Raw genomic sequence first — 12986 nt, 5'->3', positions numbered from 1 at the left:
AAGTGAAAATGAAATGTGCCACTGTAAATAACTTGAGAGCCAATAACAAAGGACATGTTAGTTTAAATTTCACAAGTGCCACTGCTATCTGGTAATCTGAGCTGCATGATCCTAAAAAATGTGTCTTCTTCCAATGGCAAAAATTATGCTACACCCAAAGAAGGGAGGTGAATTTGAATAAGAACCCCAGCTTGTTGTTGTTGTTATTTGGTTTTTAGTAGCATTAGCAACTAAGGCCATATTGCTCTGAGAATATGCAATAGTCATTCCCTGACCTTTCCGCATCCTCCGTATTTGGTGGTGACGGGCTCGAACCCCCGGTGTAATCAAGAAGCGTGTGCTATGCACTACTGCTCCTTCCCACCTGGCTATGGAGGCATCTAAGAACCCCAGCCGGTAGTTGATTGGTGGAACAGACTTCCATCCTTTGTTGTGGAAGTTGATAGTCTAAAAAAATTTAAGGCTGAGTTGGATGGGTATCTGGAATGAATGGAGGGATAAATGGGAGCGCATTTTTTTTTTTTTGGCCTGATGCTGCATAAGATTGCTTTCTTGCATCATATGCCTCTACTAATGCTAATGCCAAGAACAAATGCACATGAGCCAATGGTATTATTTTGAAAATGTGAAAATGTAGAAAAAAAAAGAAATGTTCTTAGTTGAGTTCATATTACATTTAAAATTTAGGATAGTGTCAAAAAGCATACAATTTTGAATTATTTCTTTCCAGTACAAGGTTTTAAAAAATGTGCACTTGAAAGACAGCACATTCTATAGTATAATGGCCGTTAGCATTAGTAGAGGCATACGATGCAAGAAAGCAAGCTTATGCAGCATCAGCCAAAAAAACCCACTCCCATTTCACCCCTCCGTTCGTTCCAAATACCTGTCCAGCTCAGCTTTAAATTTATTTAGGCTATCAACTTCCACAACAAAAGATGGAAGTCTGTTCCACCAATCAACTACCTGCTGGCTAAAGGCAAACTTCCGCACATCTATCTTACAACTGTCTTTGCTCAATTTGAATTTATGCCCTCTCAGGTGATTATTCTGAGCAAGAGGAAGAATCCCATCAGCATTGAGCATGCTCAAATCATTCAAGGCTTTATACACCTCAATCAGATCACCTCGCAGGTGCCTAGTCTTCAGAGAGGCGCCTCCGTAGCCAGGTGGGAAGGAGCAGCAGTGTGTAGCACACGCTTCTTGATTAAACCGGGGTTCGAGCCCGTCACCACCAAATATGGAGGATGCGGAAAGGTCAGGGAATGACCACCGCATATCCCGGAGCAATATGGCCTTAGTTGCTAATGCTCCTAAAAACCAAAATAACAAATAACAAACAAGCCTAGTCTTCAGACACTGTAATCTGCAAAACTTCAGCCTTCCTTCCTTCATAAGAGCAACCCTTCATTCCATTCACTAATCTTGTTACCCTTCTCTGTACTCGTTCCAAAAGCTCTACATCCTTCTTAAAATGAGGCCTCCAGACCTGTATACAGTACTCAACATGTGGCCTGACCATTGCCTTATACAAGGGAATAACAACCTCCTTATCCCTGCTAGAAAAATTCCTGTGTATCATTGACAAGACATCAGGAGCTACTCTTGCAGATCGTCTGCAATGCTCAGAAAACTTCATATCTGCCTGCACGCTTACCCCCAGGTCCTTTTCATTCTGTACCACTGTCAGTGTAGTACCACACAGTTGATACGTTACTCTGGGGTTACTGCTTCCTATATGTAATACTTTAAATTTGTCAATGTTAAACTTCATTTGTCACCTCTCAGTCCATCTGCTCAACTTTTCTAGATCCTGTTGCAGCAGCATACTGTCGTTAGTGCCATTAACAACCCTGCCAACCTTCATATCGTCTGCAGACTTGGACATTAAGCTTGATATACCATCATCAGTATCATTTATAAATACAGAAAACAACAGTGGACCCAACACTGAACCCTGAAGCACTCCACTAATAACATTAGTCCACGAAGAGCAGTGTCCATTGATTACCACTCTGTCTTCTCTCACTCAACCATCCCTTTATCCATAGCAGCAGTTTGCCTCTAATGGCACACTGCTCCAGTTTGTGCAGCAGTCTTTCATATGCAACTGTATCAAAAGCCTTTTTAAGGTCCAAATATATGCTATCAAAGTTATTCCCTGCATCCAGTTCCTTTGTGACCACATCATAGTATCCAATCAAATTGGTCAGACAAGATTTCCCCTTAATAAAACCACGCTGTGTCTGAGCTATAACTGAAGACTTGTCTAGATGATCCTGCAGTGCTTCTTTAACCAGTGCCTCCATTAATTTCCTTGGAACAGAAGTTAAACTCACAGGTCTATAATTACTTGTGTCACCCTTTGATCCTCCTTTGTGAATTGGGGTCACATTTTCACATCTGCAGTTCATGGGTACCACCCCTGAGTCCAAAGAAGCTCTCATGATTATGGCTAAAGGTTTTCTTACTTCCTTTAATATAACTGGATAGATCCCATCCACTCCAGGTGCCTTTTTTATGTTTATCTTCAACAATTTCTCCTCCACTTTCCTCTCGGGTATTACAGAATCATCTAACCTACTGCCAGAGTTTAATTCACCTCTGGTATTCCCCTCCCTGAATAACTTCTCATGTGTGAATGTAGATGCAAAAGACTTATTTAGTTTGTTAGCCACCTGAGCAGGATCGTCAACAGTTGAACCATCAATATCCAGTGGACCAATCTGATTCATCCCTTTCCTTCTAGAGTTTAAATAGGTAAAGAACTCTTTGCTGTTTTTATTTGCATCCTTTGCCAAAGATTTCTCATAATCTGCCTTTGCCTGCCTTATCTCCTTTGTGACTTGGTGACAGACCAGCTTATATCTATCATAGGCTTCCATGTCACCCATTAATTTTTATGTATGCCATGCATTTTTCTTCTCTGCCACATGTCTCATTAGTTCATCTGACATCCATTTAGGCCTAAACCTTGAACAATATTTCTTAGTTGGCTTGTAAAGCCTTGTAGCTTTCAAGATTAATTCTTTGAATGCCCCCCATTTCGAATTTGCTGTTGGTAACATCATCAGTTGGTCCTCCTGTATAGAATTTAAATACTGTCTCAGACCTCCGTAGTCGTTTTTACGAAAGCAAAAACCCTTCCCTTTACCCCTGATGGTAGTTACTTCTGAGTAAATCCCACTTCAGCACACTGTAATCACTGCCACCAATTGCATGCTCACCACTGAGTTAAACATGTAAAGCAGTATTTTAAACTGTTTTTATTTATCACTGAATTAATAAATTTTGCAATAATAAAATTTTGATTTATAAAATGTATTATGAGTAGTATATTACTTTTATTTGTGTTATTGTGTTTCTGTCTGTTAATTTATCATATTAGTAATATAGTTTTGGTATCACAGATGCTTTCTTTTGGCTGTTAGTAGCACTTGATATTCTTCTGAGAATAAGCTGCCCCTGGCTTTCTGTTCTTGATAGGAGTTCAGATTTTTTTAAAAAAAATTAATTTAAATATTATGTCATATTTATTGCTTTTAGAAATTGTTGCATAAGAATAACATTATGCATTTTTTTTTTTTTTTAAATAAGCTCTAAACCTGAATTTAGCCTTTCCATGGAAAATATTTAATTACATTAACGAAGAGTTCATTGCTGCGATTTGAAAGCCCATAGGCTGAGGGGGCTGCCTTTAACTGTAACGACATAAAATAAATGAAACTAGCTTTAATTGGCCCTTCTAAAATATTTAATTGTTGACTTCCCTATTTCACGAGAAATCTGTGGTTTTTTTTTTTTTTATCAATGACATATTCCACTATGTTTTTCTTTTTCTTAAAAATTTTTTAATTTGGCCCTCAGAAAACTTTCTACATAGAATTTTAGGTTTTTCATCTTATTTTAACACATTTCAAAGAAATAACACAAACACTATGTACAAATAAAAACCAAGTTTAATTAACAACAGTCATCAGAAATGACATCTGAGACACCAGACTTATCAAAAACACAGTGCTATTATAACAAACCATTGGATTCATGTTCACACCTGCCAATTTTTATTATTTTCCAGTATATTTTAAGGAAAATATATCTTTTATGGTTTTACCAAAGATGTACTTTTTTATTGAGTTCAGTCATATTTGTAGTGTTTTTAAAATATACATATATGCATGTGCTTTTGAATGATCAATTTCTTTAGATCATTAATTGATATATGTTTTATTGATATGGGCTTCAGTTCCTGCCATTATTAGTTCATATTTTGTATAGAGAATATGCCAAAATATAAAATCTAAGGCAGTGCATCCAGTTGACATGGGTGGCCAGTGCAATGTTGAGTCAGTTTGGTGTGACATAAGCAATTGGGAAAGCAAAAATGAGAATAGGAGTGTGTTATAGTCCTCATGACTCTGATGAGTATAGCAAACCACTGTACAGAGAAATAGAGTGGTCCAGTCAATCAGAATTCTTATAATGGGGAATTTTAACTTTCGAGATATTGACTGGAACTTGTGGGTTGCTCACTCGCAGACTAGCAAGACTTTTGTGGATTTTAGATGACTGTTTTCTACAGCACCATGTTAGAAAGGAAACAAGAGAGAGTAATACTCTTGATCTCATTATCAGCAGTGATTATTCATGCATTAAAAATGTGCAGATAAAAGAACCACTGGGTGGTAGTTACATAAAGATGTAACTACCATCAAAGTTAAAGGGAGGGGGTGTGCTTTCTTAAAGGTGACTACAGCAGTGTCAGACAGTTTTTAAATTCTGTACAGTGGGACCAACTGATGCTATTACCCTCAGAAAATTCAAAATGGGAAGTGTTCAAGGAATTAATCAAAGATGCTACTAGGCTTTTCATACCAACTAATAAATTCTCTTCAAATGGATGTCAGATAAACTGATAAGCCTGGTGGCAGAGAAGCAAAATGAATGGGATGCATATAAATTATCAGGCTACACAAAAGTCTATGGTAGATATAAATTAGTCTGTAATTGATCACAAAGGAGGTCAGGCAAGCAAAGGCAGATCACAAGAAATCTTTGGTAAAGAATGCAAAGAAAAACAGCAAAGACTTCTTTAATTATGTAAATTCTAGAAGAAGGAGGATCAATCAAATTGGTCCACTCGATATCGATGATTTGACAGTTGGTGAGCCTACTCAGGTTGCTAACAGACTGAAGGAGTATTTTGCATCCACATTCTCATACGAGGAGTTCTTTAGGGAAGTGGATGCCGGAAGTTTATCAAACTCTAACAGGAAACTATTGTTAGAGTTGATCACTTACTTCCTTCTTACTTCTTACTTGTATCCCCAATTCACAAAGGGGGATCAAAGGGTGACATGAGTAATTACAGACCACTTATTTTAACTTCTGTTCCAGGGATATTAATGGAGTCATTGGTAAAAGAAGGGTCAACTAGACAAGGCCATAATTATACTTCAGGCACAGTATGGGTTTGTTAAGTATTTGACCAATCTGATTGGATACTACGACGTGGTATCCAATCAGAGCATCCTTGGACTCAGGGGAGGTTCCCACTTACTGGAGATGTGCAAATGTATCCCCAATTCACAAAGGGGGATCGAAGGGTGACACGAGTAATTACAGACCAGTTAGTTTAACTTCTGTTCCGGGTAAAATAATGGAGTCACTGGTTAAAGATGCATTGCAGGATCATCTAGACAAGACTGCAGCAATAATTCAGACACAGCATGGGTTTGTTAAGGGAAAGTCTTGTCTGACAAATTTTATAGGATATTATGATGTGGTTACAAAGGAATTGGATGCAAAAAATAATTTTGATATCATATATTTGGATTTCAGGAAAGCTTTTGATACTGTTGCTAATCTATTAGTCTGTGTATCTCCTCAAGCTAGCAGTTTTCTGACCCACCTAACACTGCCTGAATAGCATCAGCAGATATTCTTCCAACCTTTCTATTTAAGTGTGTCCCATCCCTGTAGAAGTAGTCTCTCTTGTTAACAAGCATAGACCACACTGAGAAAAATTATACTCCATGAGCCTTGCACAATATCTCCAGGGGCAAATTGATCGACAAGACTCTCATCATATATTCTCTCCTATCATGTATAGGCAGAATTACAGACACTTTCAAATTTAAACCTAACTGGCATCATTTTCAACATTGGGTAGCATTACTCATTGTTGAAAACCTGGGTAATCCTGTACCTCTTTAGTAAATCTGTAGATCTCCTACTATTAATGTCATTAGTGCTTATACCCATATTTTACAGCCATGTTATACAACAATATCACCTTTTGTGTCCTTAAAAGATATCTGCTCTGCAACATCATCAACTTTTGTCCCTAGCAGACATATCGTGGTCCTATTTCACCTATCCTTTTTGCCGAATATATTTTCCATTTTCCTGACAATAGAATTACTGACAACGACTAGCCAGTTGTCTTACATTGTAGTAATATTAATAGTACAATGTAGGATAACTTGTCTCTCAAATTGTAACCTTACAGTTTGAGAAATCAATGCCTTAAGTTAGACTTTGCATTTTTTCCCCCTTGTGCTATTAAAAATGAAGTCCTATTATATTAAAAATTAAGCCATGTTGTACAGTGGTGAGCTGTGAATATTTTAACAATAGGCTTTCAGTTTTTCCGACTTTCTACTGAGTAAATTTGATCGGTCACAGAAGTGACGTCATTCGCGGTTTCCACTAGAGGCGCTTCCCACACTTGCACTACTAGTACTGTGATTATAGCGCATGATGCATTTTTCGTGACCTGTATGATATCTCGAGTCAGGGGCGAATTTAGGGGGGACAGATGTGGCTTATTACCTCCTTAACCATGCATATAAGTGTATGTGTAAAATGTTCCTAGGTCTATCTAAAAAAAAAAAAAAAAAAAACTTAAAAACCTGGTCATTATGCCCTGCCTTACGATGATAACTGGATACGACGGTGTCTGGAGTTCTAACTTTTTAGAATTTTTGAATAGTATGACGTCACAATCATGCTTTCTGAAGTTACTACTGCAGTAAGTATGATTTCAACAATACTAATATTTGTAAACAATTTCTTTTTTTGTTGTCTCGCATTTTCGTTACATTCCATTGTTAGGTGCCCCTAACAGTTGCGTATGTCGCTTCAACTACAAGATCGGTACATCAATCGGTGCTAGCTATTTTACAGAGATATTTAAATACGTTGCACTCACAAGTATACATATCTCTTACTTTAGTTATCATAAATCCATTGTATCTTGTCTTCCAGAAATTATGAAAATCTGTGAATGATCAATAAAATATTTATAATAAAAAAGCTCTTTTATTTCGTAATCGATATATACAAATCAAAATGCCTAAAAGAAATGCGGAGGACGTTTCGCATAAACCATCTATCACACGTGCTCGGCATATGCGCAACTTTTTTTTTAACAACTAGGGAAATATAATGGATATATTTTTTTCATGATAAAATTTTAATATTGCGAATAAAAAATAACATGAAATATTTCCCATATTACAAATAACATAAAAACTATCACAAAGCATTCCACAATATAAAAACAAATATTACATAAAAAACAAACTTTCTAGAAAAAAGTACACAAAAAATCACAGATTGCATGAAAAAAAATTATTCACAAATATTCAAGAAAAATTTATTCTAAAAATTGCCAATTTACTTCTTTATTAATATTTGTTGTCAGTCTTTTGCTTTGCTCAATAGCTGAGCGATGATTACAGAGGAATGATTTGATGTAACGATCCGGATCAAATTGAAGCAATGGTTTTCCATTTCAACATGTTTAATTGTCAACATTATTCATTCATTCACTCAATAGTATTCATTATGCTGAAAGCTCACTCAGCTTCAGCACTGCTAATGGCAATGGTTTCAAAGATATTTCTGGCTTTCTTAATTGAAAAGGTAATTTTACTCGATTTTAAAGATAAACTGTCTTCGACAAAATCTCTAAAATCATTAATTTTTATTTCATATTTTATCAGAAAACTTAAATTTCTTATTCTGTTTTCACTGTCTTGCCACCGAGACGAAAGTTCTTTCATATTCACGATATCGTTATTTTCTTTATTTAATTTAAAATCACCCTGTTCCATTAGTAAGTTATCCTTTAAGGATAAAACAATGCATTTAATAACTTGTCACAATGTAATTTTTTTACTTTCAATTTTGATTCCTTCAAATTCTTTCCACTTCAACATGCTCTCAATTTTAGCTTCATAATTTCCTTCAGAATTTTTCAAATTAGCAATAGCATTGATAGTTCGAAGAATTAATTTATCTGCTTTTACCATAGTGATTCTGTAAAGCTTCTGAAAGGTAAGAGAGCTCTTGCAGGATGTCAACCATTCGTGCTAAATGGTTAAGAAATTCCAAATTTAAAAGTCGATTTAATAATCCGGAATATTTAACTTCTGATTCAAAATGTTTGCACAAAGCGGGATAATTCCTCCAACCCACAATTGCCGTCCACAAGCTAAAAGCTGCCCATCGTGGCCCGAACACACGACCGATCTTTACAGTTTCCACATCAAGTTCTTTAGCAGTCATCCTTAATTCATGCTAGTTTTTTGGAGATTGGTGATACAGTTTTTTTTTTTTTAATTATTGCCTGTGTGTCATTATATTTTAGAGCATTTTCTACACAGTGAAAGGCTCGACAAAGTTTCAAAATCTGCCGACATTTCATCTTCGTAAAGCTTATATAATATCTTAGTTGCCTCAATCCCCACTCTACGTTGCTACTGTCACTAGTTCTTTGAATACAGTGCAAAATGTCGGAATCACACGGATATTCAGCTACTGTGACCATCTAAACACAGATGAGAAATTTATTGGAAGGCATGGATCACTCATGTCTCCAAAAAACATATGTCCGTTTGTCAGAGTAAAGGGGAACCACAACACAGGTTGACCAGAGGCTATAATCTGTGTCGAGAATCTTCTTAATCCTCTGATTGGCTATGGAAAGTATATTGACTAGCGCGACTTCTCGGTATGTGACTGCATAGGTTTTACGGACACCACTAACATTGTGAAACGGTAATCCCTTTCACCCTTAATTCGCACTTTCTAATTACCTAAATTGCTTAAAGGCCAGAGGTGAGAACAATGCATACACAGTTGTCTCTCCTAATCCGTTCATTACATGGAAATTTTCTTTGTTCGGTGGAAACTATTTTATGTAATTACCAAGGGGAATCAAAAAAATTTGCTATAAAGGAGTTCATTAAACAGAGGTCCGACTGTAATTAAATCAAAAATGAAGCAATTTTAAAATACATAACCGATCGACTGCGCCATTAAAATGCTGGGAATGGGGTCCCGCTCACCCCACTGTAGTTTCGGTTCTGGATACTCAATAATTGCATTCAGGATTTCATTTGTAAAATAAATCTCAACAATGGGCTCGCAAATAAAAAAAAAAAAAAAAAAAAAAAAAAGATCGTCTCAACAATGGGCTCGCAAATTTAAAAAAATAATAACAATGGGCTCTCGTGAGCCCACTATAGCTCACCACTGCTGTTATATGTAGAAAGCATTAATACATACCGGTTAACTTTCCTGTTTTTGCCAGAAGACTACCAGTATTCGTGTGTCTTTTACATTTTCCCAGAAAGTTTACTTCCCTTCCAGATTTTAATTAAGTAATTCTCAATGAATTATAATAAGTAAAACCCTTGACTCCTAATTAATTTTATTGCAATACTACTTAATTTATTCTCATATCTATTACTGAAGTTATTTTTTTACCATATATTAAACCATGCTTTCTCTTTTTTATATTTCCTTTTCATTTGTAGAGAAAATATGATGTAAATATGGAAAATTTCTCAACTCCCCCCACCCCACCCCACCCCACCTTTTTTTTTTTTTTTTTAATTGTTCTGGAATTTAGGTTTTAATACTCTTTTTTTTTTTTTTTTTTATTCGTGATCATAAGTTTCTGGGTTTCTGGTTACTCTATGACAACCTATATTTCAAGCAATTGTTCTTGCCCTTGTTGATTAAAAAGTTATCCTGTCACTTTCATCATAGGATATGTCTTTCCCATATAAAAAGTTAAAACCTCTTTATCAAAAGATTTCAGGCCTATTTGTACCTCTTCTTTTATTCTAAAACTATTGCAAAAAAAAAAAAATGCTCAACTTCACCTGCTTACGTGTCGAATTCTTCTAACTTAATTTCCCAATATACATTATGGAATTCCTTCCATAATGTTAGGAAATAGTTAAGAATCAAAATAGGTATATATCTCTCATTACTAATCTTTTTTGATCTTCTTTTCTCATTACTAACATGTTTGAACATAAAGCCAGCTAGATATGGTCTATACAGATATACATTCTGCATTGGATACAGTTAACATTGATAAATTAATTTTTTTTCTTGAGTTGTACTGGTACATTATATAGTCTTAGTCATTTTTGTGCATTAAAACATAAAACCAAATCTAAATCCATCTTGAGAACTTCCATGGTATCACAGGTTGACATCAACTTTTATAAGGGCCTCACTAATTAACTATACTTTGAATTTTTTCTATGAAGATTGTGTGTTGCTGAAATCTATCTCTGCTGGCATACCTCAAGGTGGGACTCTGTCTGCACTTCTTCTTTCTTCCCTTGTTTCCTTACTTCCCTTATTCTTAGTATTCCATTTATCTTCTGTGCAGATAACTAAAAATATGGACCATTTTACACACATATTTGATTCATTGTCTTACAATATAATAATAAGTTTTTAAAAACTACTAATGAACACTTTATGGATTTTGGTCTTAAAATTAATGCTTAGAAATCTGTCCATTTCTCTTTCACAAAGAAAAAGGTGATCCTTTTTCCTTAATTTCCCGCTTGTTCTAATGGTCTCTGTCCACAAGGATCTGAGGATCCATTTTGATGATAAAATGCTCTTCTGTGCTCACCCTTACCAGCTCAGAATTTCCTCTATGAAAAAAACAAGAGATTATGAGACAAAACATGGTCCATAATAGCAAACCTAAAGTTCCTCTCTGATATGCTTCCAGCTTCCTGCTTTCTTTAGTGACATACAGCTCAGATAGGTGCATTATGGCCTTAGTAGCCCTTGCACCAATAAATCCAACAGACAGACAAACAGACAGCTCAGAAATCTGGGCTGGTGCCTCATTATCTAAGAAAAAATGCTATTCTCAGAATTACCAACTTCCAAAATGGAACTCAATCAAGTTATCAGTTACACTAAATTCAGATCTCAGATCTACCTTAATTTAGGCTACTCTTCTCTTGAAAAGGATTATTCAGTTAAAATCTCTTCTCACTTTTAGAAAACTAAAATTATACAATGTTCACCCTTGATTTGGACCAAGTTAGTATAGAACATCCCATCTAGAAATGAAACCATCTTTGATTCCTATTAAAAATAAAACTTAATTAAAATTTTCCAGCTCTTATCTTAAAAAATATTTATTCTCCTGATTTCAAGATGTATAAAACTAGGCTGTAATCATATTATTAATGAACGTTGTAGTATATATATAAATATCCCTGTTATGTGTAGTTTCTATATATTTGTATTATAATAGGTTTGCTTTTCTTTTTACAAATTCAAATGTGTTTTTACATTTTCTTTAATGTCACTCATCTGTCCTGCATGCTGTTCAGAGCATCTGAGTTTTGAATATTGGTATACACTATATTCCTTATACAAATAAACTGATTTATTTATAACTATGATAGGATAACTGTGCCATCTTGCTAAGAAATATGTCAGTTTATTGATCTTATCATGTTAATATTTTTAATTAACAAGATCGTTTAAAAAAAGGCAAGAAAAATTTCCTGAAATGCAATTCATTTTATTTTAATTATAAAGTAAATCTTGTATTAATTTTGGGACAGAAAATATTTTTTCTCAATAACTTCTATATACCTGCATTATTAAAATGTCTTAACTGAGTCTAGTCCCCCCCTCCACATCATAGTTAAATAATATTGTTACAATCTTCAGCTGTAAGACAACATTGCTTTTTTTTTTTTCTTCTTATTACATTAGCCATCTTATAGTCGATATGTTTTTCTTATGTTTCTGAGGGAGCAATACTAGCTGTAATCTGTAATCTTTTAATCAGCATTCGAACTAATTTGTATCATATTTTTAGATGACAGAATTGGACAAAAAATTGAGAGAAAGAAATCAGGTCATTGAGACCTTGCAGGAAAAACAAAATTCCCGACCTGAACTACGGCTGCAAGCAGAGATAAATATACTGAACATGGAAAAGGTATTGTGTTTTTATGCTTTATATAATATCCATATATTATTGAGGGGAAAAAAAAAATATATATATATATAATATATATAAAATTTGATTTATTTTAGACGCTAAATTAAGTTTACGTAAACGTTACTTTTGAAATTCCATTTTTATTTATTCAGATTTCATATGTAATATTAAATGGAAAACCTAAAGGAGAATTTCTGAGTCTTTCTTATGCACACTGAAACTTACTACACTACTTAGTTACTGCACATGCATAAAGGCGAAATTTTTTTTGGCTAACTGTCATTCTCGTTTAATTTCTAATTTAAATGTAATACAGAATTGCTTTTCTTCATTAGACCGAGCTTTACAAGAAGCTTGAATCAGCTAAAGTATCAAAACAGCAGTATAAACAGCAGTTGACACAAGCATTAAGACAGATCTCTATCCTGCAGCAGCGTTTACGAGCCATGGAAAAGGCAGAACTTGTGAGGAAAAATGAGGAACTTATAACACTTCATCAATGTGTTTGGGCTGCAGAGGAGCAAGGGACTCTTCAGTTAGATAGACAAGTTTTAGCCAAATTTCAAGAACAGGTGGACAGGTAAGCACTTTATTAAGCAAAAGTTTTATGATGATAAAAGTATAGAAACTGTAACAATACCATCTTGCTTCTCAACCCATCCCATCTACATTACATTTAAACTATCCTTCAACT

At 34.8% G+C, this 12986-nt stretch overlaps 1 protein-coding gene across 1 annotated transcript in view; it reads left to right on the top strand.

Moving 5' to 3' along the window:
- The window catches only part of LOC150085249 (centrosomal protein of 120 kDa-like), a 213987-nt gene that overhangs the window by 183137 nt on the left and 17864 nt on the right, over nt 1-12986 (top strand). The window contains exons 17-18 of the mRNA XM_090374498.1: nt 12167-12289; nt 12628-12872. Of these exons, the coding sequence (XP_090230624.1) occupies nt 12167-12289; nt 12628-12872 (368 nt within the window). The remainder of the gene's footprint in view (nt 1-12166; nt 12290-12627; nt 12873-12986) is intronic.

This window comes from Mastigoproctus giganteus, chromosome 5 (assembly GCF_048544385.1).
Source record: "Mastigoproctus giganteus isolate SK-2022 chromosome 5, ASM4854438v1, whole genome shotgun sequence".
Classification (NCBI taxonomy): domain Eukaryota; kingdom Metazoa; phylum Arthropoda; class Arachnida; order Uropygi; family Thelyphonidae; genus Mastigoproctus; species Mastigoproctus giganteus.
This window is presented reverse-complemented; position numbering and strand designations above follow the sequence as displayed.